Source organism: Carcharhinus amblyrhynchos, unplaced genomic scaffold (genome assembly GCF_965287045.1).
Source record: "Carcharhinus amblyrhynchos unplaced genomic scaffold, sCarAmb.v2.hapA scaffold_943, whole genome shotgun sequence".
NCBI lineage: Eukaryota > Metazoa > Chordata > Chondrichthyes > Carcharhiniformes > Carcharhinidae > Carcharhinus > Carcharhinus amblyrhynchos.
The window spans coordinates 1-12,606 of NW_027650683.1; the positions used below are offsets into that span (position 1 = coordinate 1).

The 12,606-nt window shown below is 54.4% G+C and overlaps 2 protein-coding genes across 2 annotated transcripts in view; both read right to left on the reverse strand.

Moving 5' to 3' along the window:
• Window positions 1–2,122: 2,122 nt before the first annotated feature.
• On the reverse strand, window positions 2,123–3,662 carry LOC145340338 (uncharacterized). The gene has a single exon (XM_080184791.1). It carries the CDS (start codon window positions 3,660–3,662, stop codon window positions 2,220–2,222), a length of 1,443 nt encoding a protein of 480 aa, XP_080040917.1. The 3' UTR covers window positions 2,123–2,219.
• Window positions 3,663–3,709: 47 nt separating this feature from the next.
• The window catches only part of tmem256 (transmembrane protein 256), a 36,176-nt gene continuing 27,279 nt past the window's right edge, over window positions 3,710–12,606 (reverse strand). The window contains exons 4-6 of the mRNA XM_080184793.1: window positions 8,083–8,136; window positions 6,212–6,295; window positions 3,710–3,805 (exon numbers count right to left, since the gene is read on the reverse strand). Coding sequence (XP_080040919.1) covers window positions 6,221–6,295; window positions 8,083–8,136 — 129 coding nt within the window. The 3' untranslated portion in view covers window positions 3,710–3,805; window positions 6,212–6,220. The remainder of the gene's footprint in view (window positions 3,806–6,211; window positions 6,296–8,082; window positions 8,137–12,606) is intronic.

Genomic DNA, 12,606 nt, shown 5'->3' on the forward strand with positions numbered 1-12,606 from the left:
ACACCGACCAGCACGCAGACGCCGCTGCCGCCGCTCACCGGCAGCGAGCATGCGCATCTCTCCCGCTGCCGCCGCTCACCGGCAGCGAGCATGCGCATCTCTCCCGCTGCCGCTGCTCACCGGCACTGAGCCTGCGCATCTCTCCCGCTGCCACTGCTCACCGGCACTGAGCCTGCGCATCTCTCCTGCTGCCGCTTGCTCACCGGCACTGAGCCTGCGCATCTCTCTTGCTGCCGCTTGCTCACCGGCACTGAGCCTGCGCATCTCTCCCGCAGCCGTCGCTCCGTGCGAGGAGCATGCGCATTTCTTCCCTGCCCCCGCTCACGGCACTGGGCATGCGCATCTCTCCCCGTGCCGCTGCTGCTCACTGGCACTGAGCACGCGCATTCTCTCACCGCCGCTTCTCCCAACACTGAGCATGCGCATCCCTCGCCCTGACATCGAGCATGCGCTACTCTCTCCGCCCGCGGCTGATCCCAGCACTGAGCGTGCGCATCTCTCCCCTGACGCGACCTCCGCACTGAGCATGCGCTACTCTCGTCCCCGCCTCTCCCGGTATTAGGCATGCGCATTTGTATACCCGTCCCCGCTCCTTCCCACCACTGAACTTGCGCACTTCACCCTCCTGCCGCCATTCCTAGCACTGACCATGCGCAGTCGGGAAAGGGGCGGTCTGCGGTGCGCATGCTGGGAAATGTAGTCCCACCCACCTAACGAAGGAACAGTCAGTTCCGAAAGCTCGTGGTGTTTGCTACAAATGTCTTTGGCAGGTGGTGTCACATGAGTTGATTTCAGTGTGGGTGGGGGTGGGTTTTCAGGGAGCTTGTAGTCCTGTTCTCAATTATCAAGCCTCAACAACAGCAATCTGCATTCAAGTAGCACCTTCAACATAGTAAAACACCCAAAAGCACTTCAGAAGACCACTCTCAATCAAGATGTGACATCCGGGTGCTCCGGTTTCCTCCCACAGTCCAAAGTTGTGCAGATTTAGGTGGATTAGCCACGCTAAATTGCCCTTAAGTGTCCAGAGATGTGCAGGTTAGGTGAATTGGCCATGTAAAATCGTCCCTTAGTGTCCAAAGATGCGCAGGTTGGGTGGATTGGCCATGCTAAATTGCCCCTTAGTCTCCAAAGATGTCGGGTGGGTGCGTGTGTGTGTATGTGTGTTGGGGGGGGGGAGGGGGGCGCGGGGGGAGGGAGACGGGGGTGGGAGACAGGGGGTGGGGAGGGTGAGAAGGGTGGGAGACAGGGGTCGGGGAGGGTGAGAAGGGTGGGAGGGTGAGGGGAGTTGAGGGGACATGGGCAGGGGACGGGGATAGGTGGAGAAGACCACAAACTCCGCACAGTCGACTGAGGGTGCAATGGAACGTGGTTCCTTGGCCCCGTGAGGCAGTTAGCCTGGGGACTTCTCTGGATTGCTAGTCCTGTGACATTGCCACAATGCCCACTGCGACCACCGCCACCCCCCCCCCACCCCACCACCCCACCACCCCCACAAAGTAGCACTTCTGGCATAACCAGAGATTGTTGATCAACCTTGTCTGACACACACACACAGTAAGAAGTCTCACAACACCAGGTTAACGTCCGGCCAGTTTATTTGATAGCAAAACCCACAAGCTTTCGGGAACGCCGTTCCTTCGCCTTAAGCTGAGTCCTTTAACCCGGTGCTGCGAGGGCTCCTTACCGTGTTTACCCCCCCAGCCGGCGTCTCCACGCCATGACAACACAGACAAGCCCCCAGGTAGTGTTTTTCACTCTGCCTTTTATTAGTCTGACTACATCTTGTGATTATGGTAAAATAACTGAGTAAGTGCCCCAGGGGGAGGTAGAACATCTCCTTTCTTCTTTTTCAGACAATAGACAGTGAAGACACGGTGGGGTGGGGGGGGGGGGGGGGGGGGGCGGGGTGGGGAGGTGGGGTGGGGGGGTGGGAGGTGGTGGTGGTGGCGAATCTCGCAGCAACTTTGCCAGAAACAGGAAGCCAGCTGAAGCAGTTGAAGTTCGACTTGGTCACCTCTCCCCGTCAGCCGTCCGCTCCTCCGAACGCCACGTTGATCGCGCCAGGGGTCGCCAAGACCATCAGCCGCAACCCCGAGACCGGTGTCCCGACGGGCTCAGAGTTTGGGGTTTGGGTGGAGAGCTGGATGATGACGTCGGCAGTTTGGCGCTGTCCCCGCGGGCTACCGGGCGAGGCTTCCCAAGCCTGGCGGTTCCGCTTAGTGCACTTGACTGTCGGCCGGCTTGGCGGCCCCCAGCGGGAGCAGGCTGAGGGCGGTCTGAGGCCGGGCCGCCTGCTTTGACCCCTGCAGGCCCAAGTTGGGCTGGCGGCCCGGCGCTTTCGTCACCCAGCCCGGGCAGGGGTGGGAATGAGAGGCGTTGGTGCATCTGACGGCGGGTGGGACGGGGTGGGAGTGCGGCTTGGAGGCGTGCCTCACCGGGCCGGGGATGGAGGGGGACCAGGGCATCTCAGAGTGCCGGATTGGGCCTAGGCCGGCGTGTAGGTGCGCCGCGTGGGCGCACCTGACAGGGTCGCGGGCCAAGTGGGGCCTGGGTGGCTCGGACTGCCGCTTTGGGCAAGGGGCTGGCGGGATGGGGGGCGAGCTGGAGTGGCAGTGCGCCGTGTTGGCGCAGCGGGCGGAGTCGGGGGTCAGGCGGGAGCGGCAGGCCTCGGAGTGCCTCAGCCCGGCCGTGGTGCTGTGGCAGTGAGCTGTGTTGGCGCACTTGACCGAGTGAGGGGCCAAGAGAGGCTGGGCTACCTCCTGGTGCTTCACCGGGCCCCGGCTGGGGTGGCCGGCGTTGGCGCAGCGGGTGGGGTCGGCGGGGGTGAGGCGGGGGTGGGGTCGCTCGTGCTGCCTACAGGGGGCGGGGCTGAAGGGGGGCTCGCTGTGCCTCGCTGGCAAAGGGCTGGGGTGAGACCTCGACCCCTCGCCCTGCTTCAGGGGGCAGGGGAACGGGAAGCAGGAGCGAGGCCTCTCCAAGCGCCGGGCGGGGCAGGGGCTGGGGTGCGAGTGGGCCGCGTGGCCACACCCGCCGGGCTCCGGGTCGAAGTGAGGCTGCGGGGCGTCGCGAGGGCCGGAGGCGCAGGGGGGCAGGGGCAGGGGCAGGGGGGGTTTCCCCCACCTGGGCCCCCTGGCGGGCGGGGGGGACGGGGGCCCTTTGGTGGGCCTCACCGTCACGCAGGTGCCGTGCGACTGGGAGATCTCCAGGTGCTTCGTGGAGGCCGGGCTGGGGTATGGCTGGGTGGACCTGGGCAGCAGCCTGGCAGGGCAAGGGATGGACCTCGTCAGGGGGGTGTCGGAGAACGACACGCTGCGGCCTTGGTGATGTTGGTGGGGCGCCGGCTCCTTGTCCGGCCTCCCGCCGGAACTGCCGCAATCCTCCGAGCTGCAGACCCGCCCCGACTCCGGGCGGGAGCCGCCGATCCGCAGGGTCCTCAGCCCCGCCGTTCCTGGGTCCGCGCTCTCCCAGGGTCTATCCTGGGCCACGCATCCGCCAGCCCCCCCTTGTTCCGCAGGCAAGGCGGGCACATGTCGGCGACCCGGGGAGGTGGCCCCTTGGCTTGGGCCCCAGGCGTCCTCGGGCTTGGCGAGCTGGCACGTTGGCAAGGAGCCGCACACGTGTGTTGCGGCAGGGCAAGGCCTATCTGCTGACCCTTGCATTGGCTCAGCTGTCTGCTTAATACGTAATGGGTGGGGCAGGGGGGGGTGGGGGGTGGGGGTGGGGGGGAGTGTTCCTGTCTTTGAGGTTATCTACATTGGTGCACGATCGAGTGACCCATGTGGTTCTGTTCTATCAACAGCACCTACAAAGAAAGCAAAGAGGTTACGGGACATCCAGCTAAAAGTCTAAATTTCCTTCATTCATTCATGGGACGTAGAGACATAAGAGGCGAACAGCACGGAAACAGGCCATTCGGCCCACCATGCCGCCTTTTTTCTTAAACCCCTAAGCTAATCCCAATTGCCCGCATTAGGCCCATACCCCTCTACACCCATCTTACTCTTGTAAATGCTTTTCATAAGACAAAACTGGACCCGCCTCTACTACTACCTCTGGCAGCTCGTTCCAGACACTCACCGCCCTCTGCATGAAAAAATGGCCCCTCTGTATCTCTCCCCCTCTCACCTTAAACCTATACCCTCTAGTTTTAGACTCCCCTACCTTTGGGAAAAGATATTGACTATCTAGCTGATCTGTGCCCCTCATTATTTTATAGATCTCTATAAGATCACCCCTCAGCCTCCTACACTCCAGAGAAAAAAGTTCCAGTCTATCCAGCCTCTCCTTATAACTCAAACCATCAAATCCCGGCAGCATCCTGGTAAATCTTTTCTGCACTCTTTCTAGTTAAATAATATCCCTTCGATAAGAAGGTGACCAGAACTGTACACAGTATTCCAAGTGTGGCCTTACCAATGTCTTGTACAACTTCAACAAGACGTCCCAACTCCTGTATTCAATGTTCTGACCCATGAAACCAAGCATGCCGAATGCCTACTTCACCACTCTGTCCATCTGGGACTCCACTTTCAAGGAGCTATGAACCTGTACCCCTTTGATCTGTAACTCTCCCCAACGCCCTACCATTAACTGAGTAAGTCCTGCCCTGGTTCAATCGGCCAAAATGCATCACCTCGCGTTTATCTAAATTCAACTGCAGCTGCCGTTCGTCAGCCCACTGGCCCAATTGATCAAGATCCCGTTGCAATCGGAGATAACCTTCTTCACTGTCCACTATGCCACCAATCTTGCTGTCATCTGCAAACTTACTAATCATGCCCCCTATATTCTCATCCAAATCATGAATATAAATGACGTAGCCTCTCGAACCCCTGTCCCAAAGTGATGTCCTTTTTTCTCAAGCATTGGTTACCCTTTATAAAGTGCCCCCCCCCCACCCCGGCCCCCATCTTACCGCCCCCCGCCCCCCGCCCCGCCCCACCGCTCCCCATTTCTGTACCATTACCCTCCCGACTGGAATACTTAAACCTTTTCCCCACTTCTTTCACCCTTGTGGGACCAATCGAAGGACAGGGAGTCCACCCAGATTTCAATTCAACAATACATGGAATCATAGGATCCCCACAGTGCAGAAGGAGGTCATTCAGCCCATTGAGCCTGCACTGACCACAATCCCACCTCACAACCCCACACGTGTACCCTGCTAATCCCCCGACACGAAGAGGCAATTTAACGTGGCCAATCCACCTAACCTACACATCTTTGGACATTAAGGGGTAATTTACCATGGCCAATCCACCTAACCTACACATCTTTGGACACTAAGGGACAATTTAGCGTGGCCAATCCACCTAACCTGCACATCTTTGGACACTAAGGGACAATTTAGCGTGGCCAATCCACCTAACCTACACACATCTTTGGACACTAAGGGACAATTTAGCATGGCCAATCCACCTAACCTACACATCTTTGGACACTAAGGGACAATTTAGCGTGGCCAATCCACCTAACCTGCACATCTTTGGACACTAAGGGACAATTTAGCATGGCCAATCCACCTAACCTACACATCTTTGGACACGAAGGGGCAACTTAGCACGGCCAATCCACCTAACCTACACATCTTTGGACATGAAGGGGCAATTTAGCATGGCCAATCCACCTAACCTACACATCTTTGGACACTAAGGGACAATTTAGCGTGGCCAATTCACCTAACCTGCACATCTTTGGACACTAAGGGACAATTTAGCGTGGCCAATCCACCTAACCTGCACATCTTTGGACACTAAGGGACAATTTAGCATGGCCAATCCACCTAACCTACACATCTTTGGACACTAAGGGACAATTTAGCATGGCCAATCCACCTAACCTACACATCTTTGGACATGAAGGGGCAACTTAGCACGGCCAATCCACCTAACCTGCACATCTTTGGACATGAAGGGGCAACTTAGCATGGCCAATCCCCCAACCTGCACATCTCTGGACTGTAGGAGGAAACCGGAGCACCCAGAGGAAACCCACACAGACACTGGGGAGGGGAAGGATGTGCAGACTCCGCACAGAGAGTGACCCGAGGCCAGAATCAAACCCGGGACCCCGGTGCTGTGAGGCAGCAGTGCTAACCACTGTGCCACCGTGCCACCCTCGTGAGTCACCTTCTTTCAACCCGCTGCTATCCCTTGCCGTGCAAGCAAATCGCGTTAGACTGCCAAGACCGTAGGGCGGCAAAAGTTACCTTGAAAGTTCAGGTGACGGAATAGCAGAGTAGAGTTGTAGCCGTCAAGTCTTCAGCAGTCGTGTTCGGCACAGTCACACAGTCCTGGTGGAAGAGAGAGAGAGCCAGGAGGCAGGGAGTCAGGAAACTGAGCACAATTCCTGTCGTCAACAGCAAGACTAAGAGAGATCCTGCAGAGAAAATGCTGGAAAAAAAAATCTCAGCAGGTCCGGCAGCATCTGGAAGGAGAGAACTAGAGGTGACACTTCGAGTCCAGATGATCCTTTCTGGGGGTGGGAGAAAGGTGTCCCATGACCAACAGAACACCCGTCACCCGAACGGAGTAAGCAATTGTCGAGCCTTTTTTGGGATCTTGATGTGCGCCCGTTCGTGGCCATTTTTCCCCTCATTAACGGTGTTGAAGATGAGGAGCTGAGCCCCGCAGGGTGGCACACATTAACCCACGTGGGGCTACATATATTGGTGCACGGGCCTCGGTCCTCTGCACACAAAAGGAACTTGTCCAGGCTTAGCACATTTTTTTTGGAACTGAACAGGGGGGAAATCATAGATAATGCCGACACTATGGTTAAGAAAGCCCATCAACGCCTCTACTTTCTCAGAAGACAGAGGAAGTTTGGCGTGTCCGCCGCGACTCTCACCAACTTTTACAGATGCACCATAGACAGCATCCTTTCTGGTTGTATCACAGCTTGGTATGGGCTCCTGCTCTGCCAAGACCGCAAGGAACTACAAAAGGGTCGTGAATGCAGCCCAATCCATCACGCAAACCAGCCTCCCATCCATTGACTCCGTCTACACTTCCCGCTGCCTTGGGAAAAGCAGTCAGCATAATCAAGGACCCCCACACACCCCGGACATTCTCTCTTCCACCTTCTTCCGTCGGGAAAAAGATACAAAAGTCTGAGGTCACGTACCCACCGACTCAAGAACAGCTTCTTCCCTGCTGCTGTCAGACTTTTGAATGGACCTACCTCGCATTAAGTTGATCTTTCTCTACACCCTAGCTATGACTGTAACACTACATTCTGCACCCTCTCCTTTCCTTCTCTATGAACAGTATGCTTTGTCTGTATAGTGCGCAAGAAACAATACTTTTCACTGTACCCCAATACGTGTGACAATAATAAATCAAATCAAATCCTTCTCCCCATGTACTCTATGAACAGTATGCTTTGTCTGTACAGCGCACAAGAAACAATACTTTTCACTGTATCCCAATACATGTGACAATAATAAATCAAATCAAATCCTTCTCCCCTATGTACTCTATGAATGGTATGCTTTGTCTGTATAGTGCGCAAGAAACAATACTTTTCACTGTATCCCAATACGTGTGACAATAATAAATCAAATCAAATCAATTGCGAGAGGAATTGAACGAAGTTAGTTGAATAAAAGTCAGCTCGTTACGCGGATATTGATGAGACCACATCTCAAACGCTGCGGGCAGTTTTGTTCTCTTAATCGAAGGGAGAACGTAAATGCTTTGGGGGGTGATTCAGAGGATGTCGGTGCCTGGACTGAGCAGGTTGTCTTATGAATTTTAAGTTTAAGTGTCTTTATGAGTGTCGCAAGTCAACTTAACGTCAACACTGCAATGAAGTTACTGTGAAAAACCCCCGCGCTGCCACACTCTGGCGCCTGCTCGGGTAACACTGAGGGAGAACTTCGCAACTAACTGACACGTCTTTGGACCGCGGGAGGAAACCGGAGCACCCGGAGGAAACCCAGGCAGACACGGTGAGAAGGTGCGGATTCCGCACAGGCAGTGACCCAAGCTGGGAATCGAACCCGGGTCCCTGGCGCGGTGAGGCAGCAGCAGCGCTTAACCCCGCTGTGCCGCCCACAAAGGACAGGTTTCAACTTACATGAAGAACAAAGTCTGGTTCTCGAGACCTGGGTAAAAGCATCTCTTTTCTTACCTAAGGGTGAAAAAAAAAATACAAATCAGTCCACCTCCTCAACGAAATGAAAGAACGTGTATTTGCATCAGGAGTTTTCTCCCCGTCCCAGGAGTCAGCAATTTCCAGCTACCCCTCCCCGCCACCCCGCCCTCTCCCACCAACCTTGGCATTTGCAAGCCAACGCGTGTAGCCCCCAGGTTTAAAACCATCCATCCCCCCCTCCCCGACAAAGCCTCGTTCTCCTACCCCTACTGCACCCAACCCCCGCCCTACCCCCGTCCGTCCGCCCACCACTCAGTAACCGACCGCAGACCCTCGACCTCCTCCCGGGACCTCTGTGCTCCTCCCAGCTGACGCACTCTCCCATTTTGAAGGATTGGGATCCTAGTTTCTGGTGAGCGCCACTGCCTCGCAGCGCCAGGGGACCCGGGTTCGATCCCCAGGCTCGGGTCACTGTCTCTGCGGACTCTGCACGTTCTCCCCCCGCCGTGTCTGCGTGGGTTTCCCTCCGGGTGCTCCGGTTTCCTCCCACAGTCCGAAAGACGTGCTGGTTAGGGTGCACTGGCCGTGCTAAATTCTCCCTCAGTGTTACCCAAACAGGCGCCGGAGTGTGGCGACTAGGGGATTTGCACAGTAACTTCATTGCGGTGTTAATGTTCGCCTTAATTGTGACACGAATAAATAAACTTTACAGGGCAGCACAGTGGGTTAGCACTGCTGCCTCACAGCGCCAGGGACCCGGGTTCGATTCCCGGCTTGGGTCACTGTCTGTGTGGAGACTGCACGTTCTCCCCGTGTCTGCATGGGTTTCCCCCGGGCGTTCTGGTTTCCTCCCACGGTCCAAAGAATCATCATAGAAACCCTACATTGCAGAAAGAGGCCATTTGGCCCATCAAGTCTGCACTGATCACAATCCCACCCAGGCCCTACCCCCATGTTCCCGCATATTTTACCCGCTAATCCCTCTAACCTACGCACTCAGGACACTAAGGGGCAGTTTTAGCATGACCAATCAACCTAACCTGCATATCTTGGGAAAGTGGGAGGAAACCGGCGGAAACCCACGCAGATGTGAGGAGAATGTGCAAACTCCACAGTGACCCCCAGCCGGGAATCAAACCCAGGTCCCTGGAGCTGTGAAGCAGCTGTGTTAAGCACTGTGCCACCATGCCACCCCTTAGTATCCAAAGATGTGCAGGTTAGGTGGATTGGCCATGCTAAATTGCCCCTTAGTGCCGAAAGATGTGTAGGTTAGGTGGATTGGCCATGCTAAATTGACCCTTAGTGTCCAAAGATGTGCAGGTTAGGCGGATTGGCCATGCTAAATTGTCCATTGGTGTCCAAAGATGTGCAGGTTAAGTGGATTGGCCATGCTAAACTGCCCCAAAGTTTCAAGGGAGGCTACCAGGGTAAATGTGTGGGGTTCTACATATTTGGTGCTGACTCAATGGGCCTCCATCTGCTCTGCAAGGACCTATTCTCATTCTTCCAAACTCTGAACAGGGACACAGAGACATCAGATAAAGGGCCCATTGACTCTCTGAGGTGGATATCAAAGCTTCCACAGCACTATTTAAAGAGTATTGATGGATTTACACAGCAATTGGGCACTAAATTTTGGGCAGAGACTTCTACATTAAAACGGTCGAGAGTTTCAGGTTTTTAGGTGTCCAGATCACCAACAATCTGACCTGGTCCGCCCCATGCCGACACTATAGTTAAGAAAGCCCCACCAACGCCTCTACTTTCTCAGAAGACTAAGGAAATTTGGCATGTCAGCTATGACTCTCACCAACTTTTACAGATGCACCATAGAAAGCATTCTTTCTGGGTGTATCACAGCTTGGTATGGGCTCCTGCTCTGCCCAAGACCACAAGGAACTACAAGAGGTCGTGAATGTAGCCCAACCCATCACGCAAACCAGCCTCCCATCCATTGACTCTGTCTACACTTCCCGCTGCCTTGGGAAAAGCAGCCAGCATAATCAAGGACCCCACACGCACCAGATATAGGCCGGAATCTTATCAGCACGCCCACCCTCGGAATCGGAGAACGGCATTCAATATATCCCAATACATGTGACAATAATAAATCAAATCAAATCCTTCTCCCCTATGTACTCTGTGAACAGTATGCTTTGTCTATATAGCACACAAAAATAATACTTTTCACTGTATCCCAATACATGTGACAACAATAAATCAAATCCTTCTTCCCTATGTACTCTATGAATGGTATGCTTTGTCTGTATAGCGCGCAAGAAACAATACTTTTCACTGTATCCCAATACATGTGACAATAATAAATCAAATCAAAAATCAGAGCACTGGTGCATTGGCAGTGTACATTGATGGGATTACAGGAATAAGGCCTGGAGGGATTGTGGTCGGTGCTGACTCGAAGGGCCAAATGGCCTCCTTCTGGATTGTAGGCATTCTTTGATTCCAAGATTAAAGCAAACTGTGATCTAGAAAAGGAAACTGTTTAAACCACTACTTTTAAAGACTTCTTTTAAAGGTTAAAAAAGTTAAACTTTATATATTAGTGTCACAAGTAAGGCTTACATTAACACTGCAATGAAGTTACTGTTAAATTCCCCTGGTCACCACAATCCAGCGCCTGTTCGGGTAACACTGAGGGAGAATTTAGCACGGCCAATGCACCCTCACCCTTTTGGACTGTGCGAGGAAACCGGAGCACCGGGAGGAAACCCAAGCAGACACGGGGAGGGCGTGCAAACTCCACACAGACAAGTGACCCAAGCCAGGAATCGAACCCTGACGCTGTGAGTCAGCAGTGCGAACCACCTAGCCACCATATTTCCCCTCGTTTTTTTTTTAACTCTCCCCGCCTCTCCATCCGGTCTTTCTTTCTTTCTTTCCCTCGCTTTTCTTCCCTTTCTGCACTCAAATCCGCTCACAGTTTACCTCTTCCGCTGCTTCCTTCCTCCTCAACCCTCAAAGCCAGGAGAAAGGGAATAAAGCAGGACCGGGAGAGACGCCGCACCTCAGCATGTCCCAAAGGTCCTGCAATCAGCCCTCGAAGTAAGGTAAGGTAGGAAATATAGCAACCCACTGTGTATACAACAAGCTCTCATAAGCAGCAGTGTAATAGCGACCACATAATCTGTTTTTGTGATGTGGATTGAGGGAGATATATTGACCAGGACACGGTTGGTGGGGGGGGGGGGGGGGGGGGGGGAAGGATCGATCACTCCCCTGCTTTCCTCCACCAAGGGGTCTTCAATGCCCGCCTTACAGGGCACGCTTGATGCCTCATATCGCACTCCGCACCTCCGACAGTGCGGCACTCCATCAGTAATGCGCCGTGTTGTTGGGGGGGGGGGGGGGACCACCATCACTGAATCCCTACATGCAGAACGGAGGCCATTCGACCCATCGGGTGGAGCCTTACGGCCTCGCTCCACCCAAGACCAGAAAATCCCACCCTGAGGTCAACGGACCTTCCCATTGTCCACCCCTCGCCCACTCCGATTCCCGTGGCAGTAAACTCCGAAAGATCGGGTCTGCACTGACTTGAGGGGGAGGCAGTGGCATTGCTGGACTCATAATCCAGAGACTGAGGGTTCGAATCCCGCCACAGCAGATGGTGGAATCTGAATCCAATAAAAAAATCTCGGATTCAGAATCTATTGGTCACCCATTTGTTGATTGTCGGAAAAATCCATCTGGTTCACTAACGTCTTTTCGGGAAGGAAATCTGCCGTCCTTACCCCGGTCTGGCCGACATGTGACTCCAGATCCACAGCCAATGTGGTTGACTCTCAACTGCCCTCCAAGGGCAACTCGGGATGGGCAATAAATGCTGGAACTAGCCAGCGACACCCATGTCCCATAGAAGAATAAAAGAAAACTCCCTGGCAGAGTAACCCATCCTGGCCCATAACCCCATGTATTTACCCTGCTACATTCCTAACCCTGGGATGCTGAGGGGTAATTTAGCATGGCCAATCCAACTAACCTACACATCTTTGGACTGTGGGAGGAAACCAGCGCACCCGGAAGGAACAGACACGCAGGCACGAGGCAGAACGTGCAGACTTCACTCAAAAGTGACCCAAGCTGGGGATCGAACCCGGGTCCCTGGCCCTGTGAGGCAGCAGTGCTGAACCACTGTGCCACCGTGCTGATTGTTAATAGCCCAGGACCCTGGCACAAGGCGTTTCGCCGACACCCCAGCGCCCTCCCTCACTCTTTAACGGGTCGTCCTCAGTTTGAGAATTGGAGCCAAGAAGTCTGAACAAACAGTAAGATTTGAGGAAAGTGCGGAGGGGTGTTGGGCGGGAGGAACGGGGTAAACTTAACATATCTGGAAGGCCGTTGATTTCTGAAGCTTACCACTGCCTTGACCGGAGCTGCCAAAGAAACCCTTCATTTTTATAAGGAACTGTGTGAACAATAGAAGGTGAGTTAGCATCACATATGGGCCCACGTATTAGGAGCAGGAAGATGTAGGCCACTCGACCT

What these genes read in the sequence shown, in the direction of transcription:
- LOC145340338 (XM_080184791.1), bottom strand. Translation starts at nt 3,662, where the DNA reads ATGCAAGGGTCAGCAGATAGGCCTTGCCCTGCCGCAACACACGTGTGC.